Source organism: Halichoerus grypus, chromosome 13, assembly GCF_964656455.1.
Source record: "Halichoerus grypus chromosome 13, mHalGry1.hap1.1, whole genome shotgun sequence".
Classification (NCBI taxonomy): domain Eukaryota; kingdom Metazoa; phylum Chordata; class Mammalia; order Carnivora; family Phocidae; genus Halichoerus; species Halichoerus grypus.
The window spans coordinates 88,276,761-88,300,643 of NC_135724.1; the positions used below are offsets into that span (position 1 = coordinate 88,276,761).

The 23,883-nt window shown below is 45.5% G+C and overlaps 1 protein-coding gene across 1 annotated transcript in view; it reads left to right on the forward strand.

Moving 5' to 3' along the window:
- The first annotated feature begins 576 nt into the window (after window positions 1–576).
- Window positions 577–23,883, forward strand: part of CFAP251 (cilia and flagella associated protein 251) — a 72,481-nt gene continuing 49,174 nt past the window's right edge. The window contains exons 1-10 of the mRNA XM_078061030.1: window positions 577–768; window positions 1,725–1,967; window positions 2,247–2,258; window positions 2,358–2,525; window positions 3,425–3,778; window positions 8,770–8,910; window positions 10,714–10,823; window positions 15,968–16,079; window positions 16,348–16,428; window positions 23,077–23,154. Coding sequence (XP_077917156.1) covers window positions 1,743–1,967; window positions 2,247–2,258; window positions 2,358–2,525; window positions 3,425–3,778; window positions 8,770–8,910; window positions 10,714–10,823; window positions 15,968–16,079; window positions 16,348–16,428; window positions 23,077–23,154 — 1,281 coding nt within the window. The 5' untranslated portion in view covers window positions 577–768; window positions 1,725–1,742. The remainder of the gene's footprint in view (window positions 769–1,724; window positions 1,968–2,246; window positions 2,259–2,357; window positions 2,526–3,424; window positions 3,779–8,769; window positions 8,911–10,713; window positions 10,824–15,967; window positions 16,080–16,347; window positions 16,429–23,076; window positions 23,155–23,883) is intronic.

Sequence of the window (23,883 nt, forward strand, 5' to 3'; positions counted from 1 at the left end):
GCGTTGGGGCTTGGGGGCGGGGGTGGGGGTGGGGGTGGGGGGGGCGGGAAGAATCATTGACATTCTCCTAAAACGAGAGCACCAGAGTTTCCCGCGTCAGTGCCTTTGGGGGGCTTCCTGCAGGTCTCCCTTTAGAAACCTCAGGATGGTGTGTGAGATTGTAGCTGAGAGGCATTTTGAAATGATCCTAATAGGTTGAACCAAGCTGGTTTTGCAGACACACTTTGTGATAAGAAGAGCAAGATAACGTAGCCGACAGAGTGTGTCATCCGAGCTAGCTAAAATACCGCGCCCAACATGGAGTGCCTTTGAGAACGTGCTGCGTCTGAGAGACCGGCAAATTTAGTTTGCTTTTGGCAAAGAGAATTTTACCAAACAGCTCGTGCTGCGCGTCGTCAGGCCTTCGGAAAGTCACAACTGCAGGTAGCCGGCGCTGCGGCTTCTCAGGCTTCGGCGGCGCCTGGGGAAGAAGTTGGGGGAGGGAGGCTAATTGGCCGCGGGGGCCGCAGCCGCGCCTCTCCGCGGGGACCGCCAGGGGGCGTGCCGGGCCGCCCGCCGCAGAGCCTCGGGCACGTGACCACCGGCCGGCCCTCCCGCTTTACGGCCGGTCGCCGTGGCGGCGGTTACCTGGGGGACGGGGCTTGGGTGGCAACCGTAGCTAGGGAGCGCGTGAAGGAGAAAGCGGCGGCCGCTGGAGGCTGCGGAGGTGACCGAGGGGTCCAGGCGGCGGGAGGGCCTGGCCTGTGAGGCCGTCGGAGGGCGCGCTCTGTGAGTCGGGGGCGGGGGCCCTGGCGTAGGAGGGCCTGGTGCCCCGCGGGGTGGGGGGCGCTCGCCCCACTTGGGCGGGGGCCCGGGGCGGCCTCAGAGAGACCTGAGCTGGAGGAAGGAGCCGCGCCTGGGCGTTGTGTGCCCCCCCCCACAGCCCCCCCCACTTTCCTCCCTTCCCCTGGACCCCCCGCATCAAGATGCGCCCGCAAAGTTTGCAGTCCGAGCAGGCCCCGTGCTCAGGGCCCCGGGCTCGGAATCGTAGCAATGCTTTTTCGGCCGGAGGAACCGAGCGTTAGAGAGGTCTGCCTCTTTCCAGCGGTGTGATCTGATTAAGTCACTTCGACTCCCAGAGCCTCGAACTCAAGTTTGTCGGAAGAGATAAATGAGAGACTATGTTAGAAGGCTGTTAAACTTTGTAAACGATTGCTGCCTTTCTCAAGCCCTCTGCGGCAGCTGCGTTGAGCATTTTACGTGTCATCTCAACCCCAGAATTTAGGGTTCTCATTCTTATTCTGCCTGTGAGCGAATTTGGACTCTGAGGGGGTACAGTGACTTGCCCAAGGTCACAGAGCAAGCGGGTGGTGGAACCAGGATTCAGTGCTAGGAGAGGCCGACTGCAAAGCCCATGCTTTTAACCACTAAGCCACTGCTTGTGCCCTTATTTACATTATTAGAATTGTTGTTAATGCCTGGGTTGTCAGTTTGCTGCCTGTGGGAATATGAATATACATAAAGTGAGTTACAATGCTCTAAAGTTATTCCTAGAAAGATGAGGCCCCGGCATCAATATGCTTTAGATTTGGGACAGGCTTTCCCAGAAGTATGAGATTCCTTTCATTCCTGTGGAAAGGAACCAGAGCTGGTATTGCACACTTCATCGATAGGTTAGTGCACCAGGAAATTAAAATGGGAAACAGAGGGAACTACTGATTGTTATGGTCAAAATTTCTCTAAAGGAAACTCCACAAAGAAGAATGTCAGATGCAGGGGAGTCCCCACTAGAAGAAGCAGAAGAAGATGGAGAAACAGAAATGGAAGAAGAGTATAACCAATATTATAGAGAGGTGGAAAGTATGCAACAGGAATTAAAAGAAGATGACATATTAGTACGGAAAGAGCCTCAGCAGGAGGGGGAGCAAGAGGAGGAGGAAGAGGAAGGAGAGGAGGAAGGGAGAGAGGAAGAGGAAGAGAAGGAAGGAGTGGAGGAGAAAGGGGAGGAGGGGGAGGAAGGGGAAAAGGAGGTGGGGGACGAAGAAAGGGAGGAGGGGAGGAGGGGAGGGAAAAGGGAGGAGGGGGAGGAAAGGGAGGAAGAAGGGGAAGAGGGGGAGGAGGGGGAGGAAGGGGAAGAATGGGAGGATGGGGAGGAAGGGGAAGCGGAGGAGGAGGAAAGAATGGAGGAAGAGGAGCCAGGGGAGATGGGGGGAGGAGTAGAGGAGAAAGAGAAGAAAGGACAAGAGGGGGAGGAGGAGGAATGGGAGAAGGAGGAAGGAGTGGAAGAAAAAGGGGAGGAGGAGGAAGAAGGGGAGGAATGGGAAGAGGAAGACGAAGGGGAGGAGGAGGAAGAGGGGGAAGAATATGGGGGGGAGGAGGAGGCCGTCAGAGAAGAAACAGAGGAAAAGCCCGGAGCAGCACAGGAGGAGGGGGCTGCGGGACAGGAAGAAACCACAGTGAAGCCTCCAGAAGTCACCAAGTCCATGACCAGTTTGAAGAGACTTACATTGACTGATTCCCAGTCAGTCATGTCAGGAACTTCCCTAGTAAGTAGTAATTTTAAGTCATTCATTCATTTATTCAGAATCATTGAATGCTTACCATATGCCAGGCTATGGGGATAATACAAATAAGATACAATCCATTCACTTAAGGAGCTCTAGGGTGTGTAGGGAGGCAGACTGATACCTGAACACCATAAAACAATATGCTAAGTGCAGTGATTGAGAGATGCATGGAAGATATTTAAAAAACAAAAAACAAGGACTTAGCCCAGCTAGGAGGATGGTCAAGGAAAGCTTCCTGGAGGAGGTGTGCAGCGGAGCTGACGTAAAGAGCTCCTAGGGGTTAGTTAGAGTGTGCTTGTCTAAGAACAGAGTCAGCATGATCGTAGTAATGTAGGCCCTCCTCCTGAAGGAGGACTCAGCTGTGGTCCAAGGAGAAGTGACTCTGTGACTCGTCCATCCTTGGAGACAACCAGTGCCACTTAGAAGAATGGTTTTGTTGTGTGGTTCTGCTAGTAGGCCAAGAATATACCGGGCACACCCATGATTCATGCTATTTAAGTACAAAATGTCCCAGGCTCCTTTTTATTTTTTTTTAATCATTGTTATTTTTTAAGATTTTATTTATTTATTTGACAGAGAGCGCGTGAGAGAGCGCACAAGCAGGGGGAGTGGGAGAGGAAGAAGCGGGCTCCCCACTGAGGAGGGAGCCCAATGTGGGGCTCCATCCCAGGATCCCAGGATCATGACTTGAGCCAAAGGCAGATAACCAACTGAGCCACCCAGGTGCTCCCCAGACTCCTTTTTAAAACACTTCATAGTTTCAATGTGAGGCGAACACTAAGGCTGGCTGAATAGGAACAGAAAGGAAAGTAAAGGAGGGAATGAAGCAGCTACACACTGTATTTGGAATCACAATCTTCTTTTATTTCTTTTTTAAGAGAACCCTTAGCGAATCAAAGCATGCATTAGAATCAGAGCATTCGGAAACAAATGAGCTTTTAAGAGACTTGAGCTCAGAACTAAGATTTCTTGATTTGGATCAAACCCTTTCTGAGGAACAAGATATTAGTTTCCCTGAAACACAGTCCTCAAGCGAGCTCAGGGAGAAAATCGACCAGATGCCCCAAGATGAATTGGGACGAGAAAGGAGAGAAGAGAAAAGATTATCATACTTAAGTGACGAACAAGAGAAAGAATTCCAGTCTAAAGCAGAGATCCCGGAGAAATCACTGGTGTCTACCAGCGAGGACATTTTGTTTCAAAAGGATGACCGTGCCAACGTGTATCCTTTGGTAAGTGTAACATGCTTTTTAATTTCCTCCAGTGCTTTGAGAGCATTGTGAAATAAGGGAATTTTATGCATATGGGAAAAAAATACCACCAGAAAGATCCCTTTTGAACTAATAATAGACTCGTGTGTTCTAAAGTTCAGTTCAGCACTCTGGGCTGACATGTGTGACAGGAGCGCTGCATCTGGGTCCAACAGTGTTGCTCCGCAGGCAGGACATTCCGGACGTGGTTTGTCTGTTGCACAGGGTGCTGTTTCTTGTGGGAGACTCAAGCTCCATCTCCCCCTCTCCTCCCCTCCCCCTCTCCTCCCTTCCCCTTCTCTCTCACTTCCTCCTCCTCCTCCATTCCTTTCCTCTTTCTCTCCTCTCCTCACCTCTTCTGCCTTAGCTGGCTTGATACCTCTTTACAAGCTCCTAAAACCATTACGGGCTCCTAAAACTATCCATTCGGAAATGGACCAGAAAGTGAAAGGTTGGAAAAAGTGAAAGCCACTGAGAAAAGCACCAGGAGGTCCAAAGGAACCTGCCTTTGCTGTCACAACAATATTCCAGGGAGGCGCCATCTGCAAGGAATACAAATATTATCATTTACCAAGAGAAGGAAGAGGAGGGTTTTTCCCTTCTTTTTCCATCTGCTCCTGAAAATTGCTTCCTAGGATTCATCTCCTTTTTTTCCCCTGTAGATTCCGCCTTTGGAAGATTTGTAAGTGGTTGAATGTACATAAAGTGTTTAATGTAGTTCCCGACACACAGTGAGCACTTGATGAGTGTTCACATCTAGATGATGATGATGATGATGATGGTGGCAAGGATGGTAATGACGATGAGGATGATGGAAAATGCCTAGTGGGCGATGCAGACAACTGACAGCCTCCTTTCTGTAGATTGGGTTTACTTTGAGCAGTGGAGTTCAAGGTCAAAGTTTGTGCTTGCTCAATCTGAAAGAATAATAATCGCTTCTCGGCCTTTTGGCTAAGATCAAGTGTGAAAGAAAGAATAAGTTAATAATAATAAGTTAATAGAGCCCATTAAGACTTTGTCTTGTTTAGCCAGCTAACAAGACATCAGATGATATCACTAATGAGAGCAAGTGACCTCTGTGCCAGGGGTTTGGGTCGCCTGTTAGCTTTGGGCTCACTGCAGAACCCAACTCTTCTAGACCACCTCCTCCTGCAAATTTGTTTAGTTCTTTGAGGACACTTCCTTTTTTTTCCCCATTCCTGTATTGTTTTTTTTTCTTTATGTTAAAATTAATAGGTGCTCTTTTAAAAAAAATTTAAAGCAGGGGCGCCTGGGTGGCTCAGTTAGTTAAGTGTTTGAGTCTTAATTTCAGCTCAGGTCATGATCTCAGAGTTGTGAGATGGAGCCCCGCATCCGGCTCAGCGCTGGGCATGGAACCTGCTTGGGATTCTCTCTCCCTCTGTCTCTCCCCCCTCTAAAAATAAATAAATAAAAATAAAAAATAAAAAAATTTCAAGCAGATTCCTCTTCTTGCACAGACCACACCAAATCCATTTCCCTGAGGTGACTACCGTTTGGTGTAACTGTGTATCTTTCCAGACGTTTTCCTGGGCATCTGCAGACATGTTGTCTGTGCGCTCCTGTGTGCGTGCACACCCCCCATGACACCTTAGGTTTTGTTTTCTTTACCAGTAAGATCTTCTGCATTACCGCAGAATGTCTTTCCACTTACCCTGTCTCGGAGGATTTTCTGTATCTGGGCATGTAGGTCCACTTCCTCATTTTAAATTCAACCAGTTCTCTATTATTGATGGCTGTGTGTTACTTCTGATTTGTTCTCACCAGAGGTGCTTCAGGGAGTGTGCTCTTGGCCCTCTCTCTGCCCGCGGCATCCCCCTTTTCCTTTGGGATGTCCTGCCTTATCCCAAAGGCCTGGAATAACTCACAGTGCTCAGGGTAAATGGGCATAACCATAGATACTGTCTCCAGCCCAGAAAACGAGGTATCATGCATTTATGAGGACGACTCTTATGATTGTCAAATGTAGTGCAATCTGGCTTTGACAATAGCGTTTGTGTTCGTGTTTTGGAAGATTGCTTTAAGAGACGGCTGTCTCCATGATCATTCACCATGAATGGTGAAACTAGTGCAAATGCAGTTGATACTGTGTGGTTTCAGTTAATGTGAGTGCTGCTTGAGCAAGGAAGTTCTGTTAATACTGAGTGAATTCGTTACCAAAAATCTCAGATCACTTAGCCATCACTTTAGACGCTACCACATTTGACTGATTGGCCTCAGACTGTTTTTTTTTTAAGTAATCTCTACACCCAGTGTGGGGTTGGAACACTCTGGAGATCAAGAGTCGTAGGCTTTACTGACTGAGCCAGCCACACGCCCCTAAATGGACTATTGTTTTGAGCAGTTTAGATTTATAGCAAACGAAACAAAAAGCACAGAGTTCCCATATACTCCCTTGTGCCCCCCCCCAACGCCAGGTTCCCCTTTCGTTAATATCTTGCATTAGTGTGGGACATTTGTTACAGTTGATGAGCTCATATTGATCGTTATTATTAACTGAAGTCCATCATCCACCTTAGGGGTCACTCCTCGTGGTGTAACATTCTCTGGGCTTTGACTAAGGTGTAACGAGGTGTATCCACCATTGTAGTGTCCTACAGAGTAGTGTCACTGCGCTCAAGTCCCTCATGCCCCACTCTCCATCCCTCCCTTCACCCCCTCTCTCCCCGGCAACCATTGGTTTTTTTATCGTCTCCATAGTTTTGCCTTTTCCAAAATGTCATGTAGTTGGAATCATACAGTGTAAAGTCTTTTTTTAAGACTTTATTTATTTGTCAAAAAGAGAGAGAGAGAAAACATGAGTGGGGGGAGGGGCAGAGAGAGAGATAAGCAGACTCCCCGCTGAGCAAGGAGCGGAATGCGGGGCTGTATCCCAGGACCCTGGGATCATGACCTGAGCCGAAGGCAGATGCTTAACCCACTGAGCCACCCAGGCGTCCCCACTGTGAAGTCTTTTTAGCTTAGCTCCTTTCACTTAGCAAAATGCATTTAAGATTTCTCCATGTCTTTTCCTGGCTTGCTAGTTCATTTCTTTTTTTTTTTTTTTTTTTAAGATTTTATTTATTTGCGAGAGAGAGAATGAGAGACAGAGAGCATGAGAGGGAGGAGGGTCAGAGGGAGAAGCAGACCCCCTGCCGAGCAGGGAGCCCGATGTGGGACTCGATCCCGGGACTCCAGGATCATGACCTGAGCCGAAGGCAGTCGCTTAACCAACTGAGCCACCCAGGCGCCCCAGTTCATTTCTTTTTATTGCTGCATAATACTCCCTTGTATGAATCCACAGTTTGTTTATCCATGATTTTTATAAAAGACTTTGAACACAAAAATATGCATAAGTAAACTACTATTGGATTAAAAGTAGTAGTCAGATTTATAGTACCTCTAATTTTTCATTTCAGAAAATTTTTATTTTGGATTTATTCCTGGCAATATGGAATTTTTAATTATGCTGAGGGAATTTTATCTCTTTATGCTTTATTCTTCCAAGGAAAATGATATATGAGGACCAAATATTCGCGGCTGAATAATTGCCTTTCTTATGAAGTTCCTTAGTGACTATACTGTAACTTGTCCATTCCATATATTTTCATGAAGTAAATTGAATTTCACAATATTAAGTGCTCACTGTGTCAGGTACTGAGCAGTCTAGGTTCTGAGGAGTGGAAGGATAGGACGTTCTTCTGTTTACTGTTGACTTTTTTAAGCAAGGTATAATTCACATACCATTAAATTCACCCTCTTAAAATTTAAAATTATGGTAAAATACACATAAAGTAAAATTTACCATCTTTCTTTAAAGATTTATTTATTTATTTGAAAGAGAGAGAGAAAGGGAGGGTGGGAAGGGGCAGAGAGAGTCTTCAGCAGCCTATGCGCGGAGCCTGACATGGGGCTCAGTCCCATGACCCTGAGATCAGGACCTGAGCCAAAGCCAAGAGTTGGTCACTTATCCAGCTGTGCCACCCAGGCGCCCCTAAAATTTACCATCTTGACCATGTTTAAGTGTACAGCGTAGTAGTAAGTACATTTCACACTGTGGTGCAACCAATGCCTGGAACTCGTCTTGCAAAACTGAAAGTCCCTACCCATTGAAAAACTCCCTGTTCCCCAGCCCAGCCCCTGGCAACCACCATCTACTTTCTGTCTCTACGGATCTGACTCCTCTAGGGAACATGTAAGTGGAATCCTACCGTATTTGTCTTTTTGTGACTGGTGGATTTCACTTAATGGAAGGCTGTCTCTATGGATCTGACTGAGTTTATCCATTCATCCGTCGAGGGACACGTGGGTTGCTTCTACCTTTTGGCTTCTGTGAAATATGCTGCTATAAACATGGGCATACGAATGTCTCTTTGAGACCCTGCTTTCAGTTCTTTGAGATATATACCCAGAAGTGTAATTGCTGCATTATATGGTAATTCTGCTTTCAGTTTTTTGAGAGATCTCCATGGTGTTTTCCACAGCAGCTGCACCATTTCACATTCCCACCAAGAGTGCACAGTGGTTGCAATTTCTCCACATCCTCGTAAAATTCACCCTTTTAAAGCATACCATCCGTTGTTTTTTAGCATGTTCACAAGGTTGTGCAACCATCACCACTGTCTAATCGCAGAACGTTTCCATCCCCCACAAGAGAAGTCCATATCCCGTAGCAGTCACCCCCCACCCACCTTCCCCAGGCCCCCAGCAGCCACTAAGCTCCTTTCTGTCTCTATGGATCTGACTGAGCATGCACCGTGCGGCCCTGTGTGTCTGGCTGCTTTCACTCAGCAAGGTGGTTTCAAGGGTCATCCGCACCGTAGCACGCAGTTGAGGACATTCGTGAAGTGATTTCTCCTTTTTGGACTGATGATGTGAAATCCTTCTCCTCCAGAGACTGTGCCAAGGGTGCCTGGCATCACAGCTCTGGGCTCGGCACACTTAGTGTCTTGATGGTTTTTGCCTTTGTCTTCCAGACCATGACTTGGGCTTTCGGATGGAACAGTTCTCTTCCTGTTTACTATATTCGAGACGAAAACCAGAGAGTTATTCTGTATGTCTGTGCTCACACTGCGGTCATCTACAATGTTTTCAAGAATACTCAGCACCATCTTCAGGTATGCAAGTTTTTGTTGTTGCTTTTTAAGATTTTATTTATTTATTTGAGAGAGCGAGTGAGAGAGAGCATAAGGGAGAAACAGACTTCCCTGCTGAGCAAGGAGCCCGATGTGGGGGATCCATCACAGGACCCTGGGATCATGACCCGAGCTGAAGACAGGTGCTTAACCGACTGAGCCGCCCGGGCGCCCCTGCAAGTTGTTGTTGTTGTTGTTGTTTTTAATTACAAGTAAAAGAGGTTGTTTTTCACTAGAATATAGCATTTTGTCTTTTATTCCAAGGGCTGACTTCATTATGTCACTATCATGTTTTCCTACCTCTCTTCTGAACTATAGCAAGTCTTTTTTTTTTTTTTTTTAAGATTTTATTTATTTATTTGAGAGAAAGAGAGTACAAGCAAGGGGAGGGACAGAGGGAGAGGGAGAAGCAGAAGCAGACTTCCCACTGAGCAGGGAGCCAGGGATCATGACCTCAGCCAAAGGCAGATGCTTAACCAACTGAGTCACCCAGGTGCCCCTGAACTATAGCAAGTCTTGCCTTTAGAAACACATTTTATTGTTCATTGTCTCTGTTTCTAATCAGAATCAATTTACAAACAGCAATTGATTTTAATTTTATAGCAACAAGAATTTAAGATATCTGTATTTTTACATTTCCGTAAAACCGTGGTCAGGACAGATCATGTTGTCTCCACAGTACCATGGGGTACACAAAAGGCTTCAGCAGGGATTTGGACCTACTTAACACTTAGAGGGCTTTGCAGGTTTAAAAGGGCTTTGATCCTCATAATCATGCTGAGGAGTGGGTGTTAATATCCCCATTTTACAGAAGAAAAGACTGAGGCTCAGAGCGGTTTAACTGACTTGCCCAAGGCGGCACTGGTGCCTGGTGAAGCCAGGTCTTGAATGTAGGTCCCCTGACGTGGAAGCGTCGAGTAGGATGGTTGTCGTCCTTATGCCTTCCTCCCTTGAGCATCTTCATGTATTTCCAGTGCCCTCTGTGCCTCCCTGGTGTCCTACATGTCTGCCCTCCCCACACAATTACGAATTATAACAAGCACTCCAAAGGCAATGTGGACTGCTGCAGGAGAGAGATCAAGAGTGAGAGATGGCCGTCCGACTGGGCGGGCTGGCAATGCAAACGTGCCCTTTGTGCCGAGATCTGACTGACTGAGGAGAATGAACCAGCCAGGGGCAGTCTGGGGAGGAGCATTCCAGACCCAGAGAGCTCCAGGTTTGCAGGCCTGCCCACGGGGCCCAGAAAGGAGGCCGGTATGGCTGACTCGGAGTGAGCAAGGGGAGACGAAGAAGGGAGGAAACGGGCTATTTCCTGGCAGGGACCACTACCATCTTGTTTGTGTTTCCAGAAGGTTCCTGAGTTACTGGGCAAGGATTGTCGGGGGATGGGAAGGAAAGCAGAGAGACCAGTGAAGAGGCTTTTGCTCCGGAGCTGCTCAGTGACCTGATGTGGACACTGTTTTAGGGAGATGAGGCCAGCAGGGCTTCAAGGGGGCTGGCGGTTGGGCAGAACCCCAACATTTATTTTCAAGCTGGGTTCAGAGTTGGGCACATGCCTAGACCTGTAGGGAGCCCCTGTCCTCGTGGGGAGTGTGACTTGTCCTTCGGGGTTTTGAGGGAGAGAAAATCTGAAAACCACTGGCTATGGAGAAATGCCAGGGAAAGGCCGTAGGAGTGGAATTTTCAGCCAGGTGAACCTGGAAAGGGAGCTTAGTTCTCTCTTTGGGGCCCCAGCCTCTCCTACTGTCCTTGATGTTTCAAAGCATTTTCTGTGCATTTCTGCAGGGCCACCCTAATGTGATCTCCTGCCTCTGCATCAGTGAAGACAGGCGGTGGATTGCCACGGCTGACAAAGGGCCCAACTGCCTGATAATTATATGGGACTCCTTCACAGGGTAGGCTTGGTGCAGTCCTGCTTTCTCCTACCTAGCATAGTGATCTGCAACAAATGAGTAATGCCGGTCTGGGCATGCAGAAGCCAGTGACGGGATGCCGGGTGAGGGTGAAGCGGCCTGGGGAGGCTGGCCATCTTGTTGCCTTGAGGCCTGATCAAGTGACATTCCCTTGGTGAATTTCCCATTTACAGTTCTTGGCTCCTTAGGCCCAGAAACCTGGTTTGGCAGTGTCCCAGAGTAGATGGGACTGAGGGAGGTTAACTCACACTAACCCAGCTTGGAGGCCCGGAGAAGTGAAGTGACTTTCCCCACCTACAAAAAAGGAGGCTAATCATACCCACTGTTTTAGTTTCCTTGGGCTGCTCTAAGATATTATCACACACCGAGGGGCTTAAAATAACAGAGAGTTATTCCCTCACAGTTCACGAGGCTGGAAGTCTGAAGTCAGGGGCCCGAAGGGGTGGTTCTTTCTGGGGCTCTGAGGGAGAACCTGCTCCAGTGGTGGCGGCTGGCAGTCCTTGGCGTTCCTTGGCTGGCAGACTAGTCACTCTAGTCTCTGCCTCTGTCTTCACATGGCATTCTCACCTGTGTGTCTCTTTGTGTCTTCTCTGAGTTCAGCAGCCATTGGATTTAGGATCCATCCTAATCCAGCATGACCTCATCTGAACTAACTACACCGGCAAAGATCCTATTCCCATATAACGCTCACATTCTGAGGCTCTGGGTGGACATGACTTTTGAGGGGGCCCTCAGCGCATTACACTTACCTTACAGGACTGTCATGAAGACCAGGAGAGCACACAGTACATGGCCCGTGATAGATGCTCATACGTGAGTTTTCTTAGTTCCCGGTCCTAGAGGCAGAGTGCAGTGCTAGGTTAACTGATAAGATTGTAAGGCCCTGATTGGGTTGTGGGGGGGTGGGGTGACATGGGGGTGGATGAGTCCAGTTGGGCACGATTAGGAAGAAGTTGTGTTTAATGCTCTCGAGTGTTCTGGAAAGTTATGTTGGATGTTCTAAGATACAGGTCCCCCAGGTGACTGGCGACCTCCTGGGGCCATGTTACTTAATCCTGGTCCTTATCTTACTGGACATCTTGGCGGCATTTGACACTTCATTTCTTGGCTTCTCTGATACCATGTCCCCTTGGTTTTCATCCACCTTCTGAGACTCTGTTTCCTCTAGCCTGAGGTGGTGAGGATTCGGTTGGTACTGTTCTCCAGCCAGGAGGGAACAGACCTGGGGTTTGAAACCATACCATCTTCATCTCCATAACCACCTCATATTTCCTCTTTTCTCGGATGAGGAAGCTGCTGGAGAACATTCCACCTGCATGTCCCATGGGTATCTCCTGCTAAAATGTCCCAAAGCCCTGTTGCATCTCCTCCCAGATGACTTCTGAACCCACCTCCACTGCCCCTGCCCCACCTGGTGTCATCCGGGCTCTCGCATGGCTGGCTTCCTTCTCTGCAGCTTCACTCTGAAGCCCAGCCTCCAGAATGGGGATTTTGTTTTATTGTAGTAGAATATCCATAACATAAAATTGACCATCTTCACAATTTTAAAAAAAAGATATATATATATTTATTTATTTAAGAGCAAGAGAGCGTGAGTAGGGAGATGGGCAGAGGGAGAGGGAGGGAGAATCCTCAAGCAGACTCCTCGCTGAGTACAGAGCCCGATGCTGGGCTCAATCCCAGGACCCTTGAGATCATGACCTGCACCGAAACCAAGAGCCAGCTGCTTTACTGACTGAGCCACCCCGGTGCCCCATCTTCACGATTTTTAAACATAATTCAGTGGCATTAATTACATTCACAATGTTGTGCAACCATCGGCACTATTTCCAGAACATTTTCATCACCCCAAACAGAAACTCTGTGCCAGTGAGCTCCCCACTCTCCCTCCCCTCAGCCCCTCATCTACTTTCTGTCTCTCTGGGTTTGCCTGTTGTCATTTTATGTCCGTAAATCATATGTGGCTTTTTGTGTCTGGTTTTTCTCTCAGCATAATGTTTTCAGAGTTCTCCTGTGTTGTAGCATATGAATCAGTTCTTCCTTTCTTTTCAAGATTCTAGTGCATGGATATACCAATTTTGCTTATCTACTTATCTGTTGATTTTTAATAATCTCTTAATTGAAAGCTAATGTCTCCTTTGGCCACCATCTCCAATCTTTGTCTTCTTCCTAGAGGTAGTTAATTTGGTGTGTTTCCTTCCAGAGTATTTGCTGTTGTCTTAAATACAGATACGTGAACATCATCATGTAGCATCACGTGGTTTTTCTCCACAGCCTTTTGAGTGTGATCTCCCAAACGCAAAATCTGATTGTGTTGCTTCCCTGCTGAACACCCTTCAGAGGCTGCCTCTTGCCAACCCAGCCTGTGTTAGAGGGAAAATGCATCTTGCATCATAGCCACAGGAACTCGGCCACCAGAAAGTGAAATTCCCCCTCTGCGTGACTAGCTGTCACCTGTGGCTGTCACATGTTTCCAGCTGCAAGTACTGGGACATCCGACTTACACACGAGGGAAAGTTGTTACATCCTGTGACCGAGAATCCGCAGGCAGGAAGGGCGGGCCCCTCGCGCGTCTCTTCTCTGAAGCTGTTGCTGATAGCGCCCCTTCCCCAGGCATGGCTGGCCCCCTAAAAACTGTTTATTCTTTGCTTTTTTCTTGCTTGAAAAGCTGTCTCCCCCACTAGATGGGGGGGGGGGTGACCCTGGCGGTGATTTTTTCTTTTTAATTACAAAGTGCCTCTGTGGTTAACAATTCAATATGTCCATATAATTTTATGATATAGTAAATGATGACTTTGGGACCCAGAAAAGATTATTTGGTTTTAGAATGAATATTCACTTTATTAAAGTTATAAGAACCATAGTTTTTCCTTAAGCTTTTCATTCAACTTATAAATCTTACTCCTTTTATAAATCTAGCATATTTTTGCAATTGCCTTTAAGGGGGTTTTGATTAATGTTTGGCCCCACTCATAGATTTGATTATTAATTCCTTTTAAACATTTTTAAACTGCACTTAGAAATTGAATATATTTGGTTTTATCTTTAAGGTCTTTAGTAGTCTGATTAAAAAATAAACCCTTCACCCATACTTAAGTAATTCTTGTAAATCTAATAAATTAGACATAACTATGGCAAATCTTAAGTTCTCATAAGTATTCTAATATTGTTTATAAACCAATGTGATTTGAATTTAAAATCACAAGTCTAAATCAACTACAGGCTTTAAATTAGAATCACAAATCTAATCCATCAGAGGCTCTAATATGTTAAATTCTCTTAAACATCACCCATTCCTAAACAAAATAAACAAATTCTCTTCCCACCAATACGTTTATAGTACAGGCCCAACTGACATCACCGTCTCTATATTTAATTCTGAATATCCACAGGGATAAGATGCTTTTCCCCACTAAGGACATCACTGTGTCATTCACAACAGTGTTAGGACTGCCTTCCCAAGTGAATTTGGGGGCTACTTCCCAGGGGGATGAGGTCTTCTCAAGTGACAGAGAACCAGCCAGGTCCTCAGCTGGGGCACAGACTTGGACCCAGCCAGTTGGGGCCCCGAAGTGACCTTTGAGGCCTGTTGATGTTTCCTGTACCAAGGGCTCCGTAATGAAAAACGGTGGGGAACCACCAGCCCATGTATGTGGGTTAGGACTTCCTACCACCGGCCCTTCACTGCCAGTGCAGGTCGGGGACTCCCTGTCCCCCATGCTGCCGCTCACCCCATCGCTCCCATCCTTGCTTCTGCTGTCTCCTGCATCTCTTGGGCTCTCTTAGATACTTAAATATCTAATTTAATTCTGCATGTGACAAGGCTTTGCCTGCTTCTTACGGTCTACAGTCTTGCCAGTGACACAGTACAGAAGTGAATGAGGGAAAAAAAAATGAAAGTCCCTCCTCACCCAAACACGTCTCCAGAGTCACCCTTGTTTAGTTTGGAGTCCCGTCCTCTAGACTCTTCTGTGCACAGAAATGCATGCACTTTCTCTCCCTCACTCAGGATGATGCTACCTACACTGTTTTGCAGTTTGCTTTTTTCACAAAATTTTGGTCACCTTCCCACATCTACCTCATTCTTTTTGAAAATAGCCTAGTTTTTCATTATATGGTTATGTCATGATATTTTTTAACAGTTCCCACATCCATGGATATTTGTGTTGTTTCCAGATTTTTTTCCATTAAAGCAGTGCCACAGTGAACATGAATTTATATCTATCTGTTTACTTTTGCTATTGTTTTTCTGGGAAAATGCTGTATAAGAGGAATTGTTGGGTCATAGGGTATGTATATTTAAAATTTTAATAGATGCAGCTAAGTTGCTGTCTAGAAAGCTTAGGCTTATTTATATTCCCGCTTAGGTGGGAGGGCGCTTGTTTTCCTGAGAGCTGGGGTATTGTCCCAGGCATCTTTTTTCATATTTCCATCCTTCGTGCCTGGCACGGAATCAGCACTCAATAGTGAGTGATGGCTGACTTCATGAAGAGAACAAATAGCACGTTTGCTTATGCTGAGTTAGTTTTTTTTTTTTTTAATTGAGGTAAAATTCACATAATGTAAAATTCACTATTGTAAAGTATGCAGTTCAATGGCATTTAGCACATTTACAGTGTTGTGTGATCACCACCTGTATTCCAACTGCTTTTTAAAAAAAAGATTTTAAAGTAATCTCTATGCCCAGCGTGGGGCTCGAACTCACAACCCTGAGATCAGGAGTTGCATGCTCCACCGACTGAGCCAACCAGGCGCCCCTGGTTCCAAAATATTTTCAACCCTCCAAAAGGAAAACCCAAAACCATCAGCTGTCACTCCCATTCCCCTTGGCAGCCACCAATCTGCGTTCTGTCCCTATGGATTTCCTAATTCTGGACTTTTCTTATCAGTGGACTCATACAACATGTGGTCTTTGTGCCAGTCTTCTCTCACTTCACGTGATGTTTTCGGGGTCCACCCCTGGTATAGCAGGGGTCCGCGCTTCATTCCTTTGTACGGCTGAATCATAGTCCATTGTACGGATGGACCACGTTTGGTTCCTCCATAGCCGTTAGGCTTTTGAAGTGAGTCTGTCTGGGAGGCAAGGCAGACCCCAAAAATGGGTGTTCCCCTGCCCTGTTCTGCAGCATTCCTGTGCACACGATATTTGACAGCTGCCCAGACGGCAACGGCATTGGGGCCATAGCCATCACCCGGGACGCCAAGTATCTGGCAACCATCTCAGATGCTGAAATCCAGGTACGGGGCCCTTGGAGTCAGCCTCAGCGGGCTGGCCAGCCTGTCGAGTGTGTCCTGGTGAGCAGCTCTGCTCAGGCCACGTGGCATCTGTGATGCTCTCGGGGAACGACCGGACCCCATGGCCCCTTGTCGGGGGCTCTCTCCATGGGGCTTAGCTCACGGTGCCGTGCTCCGTGAGCCGAAGTTACAGGGTGAGCACGAGAGGTGTAGGGTACTTCAGCGGCCTTCAGGAACCTTCTCATTCTCCTCTATCTGCTGTCACTCACAGAAAGTTTGCATCTGGAGGTGGACTTTAGCAGTGGAAACGCCAGCGTGTACGCTCAACCTTCCCAAAGAGTATGGTGTTCAGGTGAGCTCCTTATGAGTCTGTAAAGATATGTCTACAGTTACACTGAGCCCAGGTCCAAACCTACTTTTGGTTTTGCTGGAGTTTGGTTATGGTACACTAGAGTTTGTAAAAAACCACTTTCATATCCTTGATCTCATTTTTTTTTTTAAAGATTTTATTTATTTAGTTGAGACAGAATGAGAGAGAGAGCACACGAGAGGGGGGAGGGTCAGAGGGAGAAGCAGACTCCCTGCCGAGCAGGGAGCCCGATGCGGGACTCAATCCAGGGACTCCAGGATCATGACCTGAGCCGAAGGCAGTCGCTTAACCAACTGAGCCACCCAGGCGCCCTCCTTGATCTCATTTTAATCTTGATGATAGTTAGCAATATTTTTTTAAGCATTTATTATATGCCAGATGCTGCTAAGTTCTTTACATAAAGTATCTCAAGCAATCCGTGCAAACATGCTGAGAAGGAGTTACTTAGTAACATCTGTGGAATGCTACTATTAATTACTAGATAATTTGTCTAAAGTCATGGTCCAGCAGCCTTTCCTATTCTAGACTACTCATAATATCCAGAAATTATTAGTCTCAATTTGCTTGAAGTGACTTCCCAAGGACACCCACAAAGTTGACTCTGCTGTTCTGCATCGTCTTACTCATCCTTGCACCCTTCATCCTACGCTTGCTGAGTACCTACTATGGGCCAGACACTGTGGAAAGTACATAGCTGGATGCTGGACCTAGAACCCAGTCAGAGGTCTAGGTCTCTGAAAGAAATTTCCTCACAGCTTTTGTAAGCTGAGCCGATACAGTAGCCACCAGCCGTAGTGAGTTTTTCTATTGCTGCAAAAAGCCCCTCTGGGATTTTGCTAGAGATTGCATTGAATCTGCGGGTTGCTTTGGGTGGTTGTTGTCCTCTTAACAATCCCCGGGCACAGGCCATCTTTCCATTTACTTATGTCTTCTTGAATTTCCTTCAGCAGGGTAGCTTGCAGTGTACAAATCTTTCACCTAAGATTTATTCCTAGGTATTTTTATGCTATCATAAGTGGATTCGTGTTCTTAATTTCCTTCTTGGATTGTTCATTGCTAGTATATAGAAACTCAACTCATTTTTATGTGATTTTATGTCATGAAACTTTGCAGAATACATGTGGCTACTTAGATTTAAATCAATTAAAGTGAGAGAAAACTACAAATTCATTTCCTCAACATTACTACATTTCAAGTACTCACCAGCCACCCTAGTGGCCGCCATGTTTGACTGAGCAGATGAGCGAACGTCTCCGTCACGACGGAACGTGCTGTTGGGCAGCAGTGCAAGGCTCCAAGTCTGGAAGGGCTCTGCTGTCAGCCTGCCTGCCCTCCTGCCCACCCGGCTGCACCGAATCCCTCCATTTGGCCTTGAGTCACAAAGGGCGAGTGAGCGCTCAGCATGGCCTGGCTTTCTGATAGGCTGGCTGTTTCGTTTCTAGAGACAACTGTCTCACCTCCTCCGAGCTCCCCAGCCCTTCCTCTTACTCTCGGCTGATGACCTCTCTCATTTTGTGTTGAGAGAATGGAGGCCATCGGATACAAACACTGGCCTGTTCTCACTCCCAGGCCTACAGCCTGCTTTCAACCTCACCACTGTGTCTTGCCCCTCTAAGTGTTGGAGAGGCCAGGGCACGAGATGCCATCCCTCTCACGTGCTCAAGGTCCTCTCCTGCAGTGATCAGCTCTCCCTCTACTGGATGGTTATCCCCTCCGCAGATGCACATGCTTTCGTGTCACCCATTTTTGGAGAATGCCATTGACGGCGCATCTCCTTCCAGTTCTTGCTCTCTGCACCTCTTCATAGTAACACATCTCTGAAGAGCTGTCTATACCCAGTTCCTTACTTCATCATCTCTTGCTTTTTTGTGCACAAAATATTTGATCTCTTTGTATTTTCATTGCTTAATAAGGCATACATGTAAAATGTGTACATTTTAAGGAACAAAACAGAATGTACCTGTGTGTTTACTGCCAGGTCAAGAAAGAGCATCACCCAAACCCTAGAAGTCCCTTTGTCGTCCTTCCCCAATCTCATCCCCAACCTTGCTTTCTAAAGTTAACCAGTGTCCCAGATTTTGTGTTACATATTCTCTTGCTTTCCTTTATACTTTTCTCTAGCAATGTATGTATCCCTCAGTACTCTCTCTTTTTTTTTTTTTTTTGAGTGAGAGAGAGAGAGAGAGTGTGTGTGTGTGTGTGTGTGTGTGTGACCCGGGAGGGGCAGAAAGAGAGGGAGAGAGAGTATCTCAAGCAGACTCCACACTGTTGCAGAGCCCGACATGGGGCTTGATCTCAGGACTCCGAGATCATGACCTGAGCCCAAATCAAGAGTTGAATACTTAACCAACTGAGCCACCCAGGCGCCACCCCCACCTTTTTTTAAGTAGGCTCCATACCCAACATAGGGCTGGAATTCAAGACCCCGAGATCAAGAGCTGCACACTCTACTGACTGAGCAGCCAGGCACCCCTCCATCAGTACTATCCTATTTTGTTTTACCTGTTTTGTTTGTTACATATTTGGAGTCATAATTGCTTCATTTTCTCCCCCTTGTTTCTGAGATTCATCCATGTTGATTATTGAGCTATAATTCATCAATTTTCACCGCTATATAGTCTCTCCTTGTTTGAGTATAATACAGCTCATTTATCCTACTAATGATGAACATTTTGGTTCTTTTGATCTGTCTTCCACCCACCCATGGCTCTACCAAATCTGTGTTTATCACGGTCGGTCGGTGGTGTTTCCAAGTCAACGAGCACTATTAAATCCTCAGTAGCACCCCTCCCAGTGGGGGTTCAAGACACCTTTCCTGCTGGCTCACTGACCTTTCCTGGGCTCCTTTGTGGGCTTGTCCTCTTTCTTTCTTTCTTTTTTTTTTTTAAAGATTTTATTTATTTATTTGACAGAGAGAGAGAGCACAAGTAGGGGAAGCAGCAGAGGAAGAAGCAGGCTCCCCACTGAGCAGGGAGCCCAATGTGGGGCTCGATCCCAGGACCCTGGGATCATGACCTGAGCCGAAGGCAGATGCTTAATGACTGAGCCACCCGGGCACCCTGCTTGTCCTCTTTCATTGCACACCTTCTAACTGTTGGCAGGCCTCAGGGTTGAGTTGTGGGAGCTCCTTTTCTTGCTACACCTTCTTCCTGGGTCTTTTAAGTACATTCCTATGTCTTTTAAGTACTGTGTACTCTGAAGATGCATTCCGAAATCCTTCCTCCCCTCTCCGTTTCTACTGCCACCACAGCTCCCTGCATGACTACAACATCCTCCCAGCTGATCTGTGTTCACTCTTGTCCCAATCCTACCAGTCTTCCTGCAGCAGCCAGAGTGATAATTCTTAAATAAGCAAAACGGATTATATCACTCTCTTACTTCAAGTCTTTTTTTTTTTTTAAGATTTTATTTATTCATCTGAGACACAGAGATACAGAGAGAGAGAGAGAGAGGAGAGAGCCTGAGCAGGGAGAGAGGCAGAGGGAGAAGGAGAAGCAGGCTCCTTGCTGAGCCAGGAGCCCGATGTGGGACTCGATCCCACAACCCTGGGATCATGACCTGAGCCGAAGGCAGACGCTTAGCCATCTGAGCCATCCAGGCGCCCCTCTTACTTCAAGTCTTTGAGTGACTTTCCATTGTGATGGGAATAAACCTCAATTCCCCCTCTACCCATCTCCCAACATCTACCGTCCTGTTTATTAATGTTTATTAGTTTGCATACCCTAGAATTTTACAGAATTTTACAGAATGGACTCTTTTTGTGGAGGGCTCTGGCTTCTTTCATTCAGTTTAATTTTTGAGATTCATCCATGTATGGAGCAATAGTTTATTCCTTCTTATTATTCTTTATGTGTCCTTTATAATGTTAATGCTGAATAGCCATGCATTGAATGGATATGTCACAATTTCTTTATTCACTGTTAAAAGACATTTGCACTGTTTCCTATTTGTGGCTGTTGAAAACAAAGGTGCATGAAATTTCATGCACAAGTCTTTGTAGGGATATATGCTTTCATTTCTCTTGGTAATTATCTATGTTTTTGAAGGCTATTTTCCCTAACTATAGGATTGTAGGTTGGTAGTTCTCTTATTTCAGTACTTTGAAGATGTTATTCCATTGTCTTCAGACTTAACACCATTTCTGTTGAGAAGTCACCTGTCAATCTTTTTTTTTTTTTTTTAAGATTTTATTTATTTATTTGACAGAGAGAGACACAGCGAGAGAGGGAACACAAGCAGGGGGAGTGGGAGAGGGAGAAGCAGACCTCCCGCAGAGCGGGGAGCCCGATGTGGGGCTCGATCCCAGGACTCTGGAATCATGACCTGAGCCGAAGGCAGACGCTTAACGACTGAGCCTCCCAGGCGCCCCAGCTGTCAATCTTATTGTTCCCTCTTTTGGAAGTTATGTGTCTTCCCCTTCCTGCTCCATTCTGGCTGCTTTTAAGATTTTCTGCTGGTTGTCAGCAGTTTTTGATGACCGTATGTATATGGATACGTTGTTGATTTAAAAAAAATCCAAAACTAGGTGCTGGCTGGCTGAGTCAGTGGAGCATGCAACTCTTGATCTTGGGTCATGAGTTTGAGGTCCACGTTGGGCATAGAGATTACTTACAAAAAAGGATAAATAAATAAAAATTAAAATCTAAAAAAAAATACCCAAAACACATCTTTTGGGGCTCTTTGAACTTGGGATGTCTTATCTTTCCTCAGTTTTGCAAAATTCTCCGCCACTGCTTCTTTAAACATTACTTTTATCACCTTTTTAAAATCTTTCCTCACCTTCTGGAACTCCCAATTATACGTACATTAGACCCATCTTGTCCTATATGTCTCTTATTGTCTTGTCTATATTTTCTGTTCTTTTGTGTCTTTATCCTTCAGTCTGGATATTTTCTCCTATAATTTATCTTCCCTTCATACTGACTAATTATTTCTTTGGCTATATTTAATTTTCTATTAAATCCTATTTTGAGTTTTTTTAATAATTTTTTTCAGATCTAGAATTTCCATTTAATTCTTTTTAAAAATAGAGTTCTTTGCTGAGATTACCCATCGTGCCCTCTACTTTCTTGCACATCGTGACCACAGTTATTGTCAAGTCTGTGTGTCAATACTGCACCTACATCTCCTGGGGTTTCTTTCAGATGATTGCTTCCCTCCTCAGTTGTCAGTCATTTAGATATGTCTCTTTCATATGCCTGGTTATGTTTTCATCGAATGCCCAATGTCGTACTTTAAAAAGTATAGGAATAATTTGAGGCTCAGGATGATAACTTCCTCCGAGGAAGACTTACTTTTGCTTCTTGCTGGCATCTGGCAAAGTTAATCAGAGATTAACTTTGATTAATTGAATCATAGATTGCAGTGATTTGCGACTGATTTCCAGCCTTTGTGAGATCTTGTCCACGCACTTGCTTCCATCTGACCTTCCCCACCCCTTCCCACCCCCCAGGCCTTTGAGCTGTCCTGAAATTACTTCTCAAACACTGGCACTGGTCCTTTACATTCCTGGAGTAGGCAAGGAATAGGCGATGGGGTAGAGGTGGCAGAAATGGAACTTAAGACATGTTTCTAGAATCTGTCTCCTGGGGCTGCCCCCTGCAGCCCTTCACGTCAGGCTGCAGCCACCCTGTCCCACCCACATACCCTGGCAGGACATGCGCCTAAGTCTCCCCAGGGATCTCCACTCTGTTGTTGCTGTTGTTCAGCTTCTGCATTTTGTGGTTTCCTCACTTCCATAGTTACTGCAGGGTTGATTTTTGGGAAGGGAGCCAGGCAGCCCATGCTATTCACCATGTTGGCAAGAATCAGAAACTCTTTCCAGTATTTGGCATTCATTCCAAGTTACCTTGTGGCCTTGTCAAATTTAGAAATGTGTATGCAGCAGTTTTTGTCCAAAAGGACACAGAGTAAAGGTTATTAGTGAATATTGTGCTACTTTTGCTTGTTCCAATTTACAGATGATGAATTATAATAAATAAGACTAAATAAGGGGGCGCCTGGGTGGCTCAGTTGGTTAAATGACTGCCTTCGGCTCGGGTCATGATCCTGGAGTCCCGGGATTGAGTCCCGCATCGGGCTCCCTGCTCAGCAGGGAGTCTGCTTCTCCCTCTGACCCTCCTCCCTCTCATGCTCTCTCTCTATCATTCCCTCTCTCTCTCAATAAATAAATAAAAATCTTTAAAAAAAAAAGACTAAATAAGAAAGGGAACACATTTGAGACCATTAATTTTAACACTCAGTGTTTAAATTATATTCCTATTGCTTACAAAATGCCGTGTTTTTTTCTTTTTTTTTTTTAAAGATTTTATTTATTTATTTGACAGAGAGAGACACAGTGAGAGAGGGAACACCAGCAGGGGGAGTGAGAGAGAGAGAAGCAGGCTTCCCGCTGAGGAGGGAGCCCAATGCGGGGCTCAATCCCAGGACCCTGGGATCATGACCTGAGCCGAAGGCAGGCGCTTAATGACTGAGCCACCCAGGCGCCCCTGCCGTGTTTTTTTTCTGTCTTATATTCCTACTCAGCTATTTATTATAATAAAAATATTATTTATTTTTAACATTTAGCTTAGCCAGAGAGAAACAGAAAATTTATTGTAATGTAATGTATTTCCATACTTTATATTTCAGAACTACCTTACTTTTAATCCAACAAATAATAAAGAATTGGTGAGCAATAGTAAAACACAGGCAATATATTATTTGTGGGTAAGTAGAAATATTTTGATTTGTCTTAAATGTAGGGACAAGTATATATTCATTCCCTGAGTACAGATGTTTTGGTAATGTAACAATATAGTATCTACTTAGGAAGCAATAAATATGTATTAAAATGGTTTGATTTAATTATAGCATTTATTTTAGTCTCGTTGGAAATTAGTGTATTAAATCAGAAGCAGATAATTTAAATTTCATTTAATTTTTTAAAATAATGAAGCAAATACTTATTTGAATGTATTTAACAGGTTTAAAAAATACAGGGTTTTTCAGGACCTTGGCTTTTACCCCCTTTTAGAAAGGAATTAGCAAACAGATCAGTAATATATATACTGACACAGGGCAGAATCATGAGATTAAAAAAAAATCAGGGTTAAACATAAAATTACCATATGACCCAGCAATTCCTAAATCCAAAAGAATTTAAAACAGGCATTCAAACAAATACATACATACAAGTGTTCATAGCAGCAGTATTCTTTGCAATAACCAAAAGGTAGAAGCAAACCAAGTGTCCACCAGCTAATGAATGCATAAACAAAGTGTGGTCCATCCACACAATGAACTATGATTGAGCCGTAAAAAGGAACAAGGCACTAACACCCACTACAATGTGGGTGAACCTCGTAAACATCATGGTAAATGAAAGAAGCCAGACATGACAAGCCCCATGCTGTATGATTCCATTGATATGAAATGTCCAGAATAGGAGGATCCATG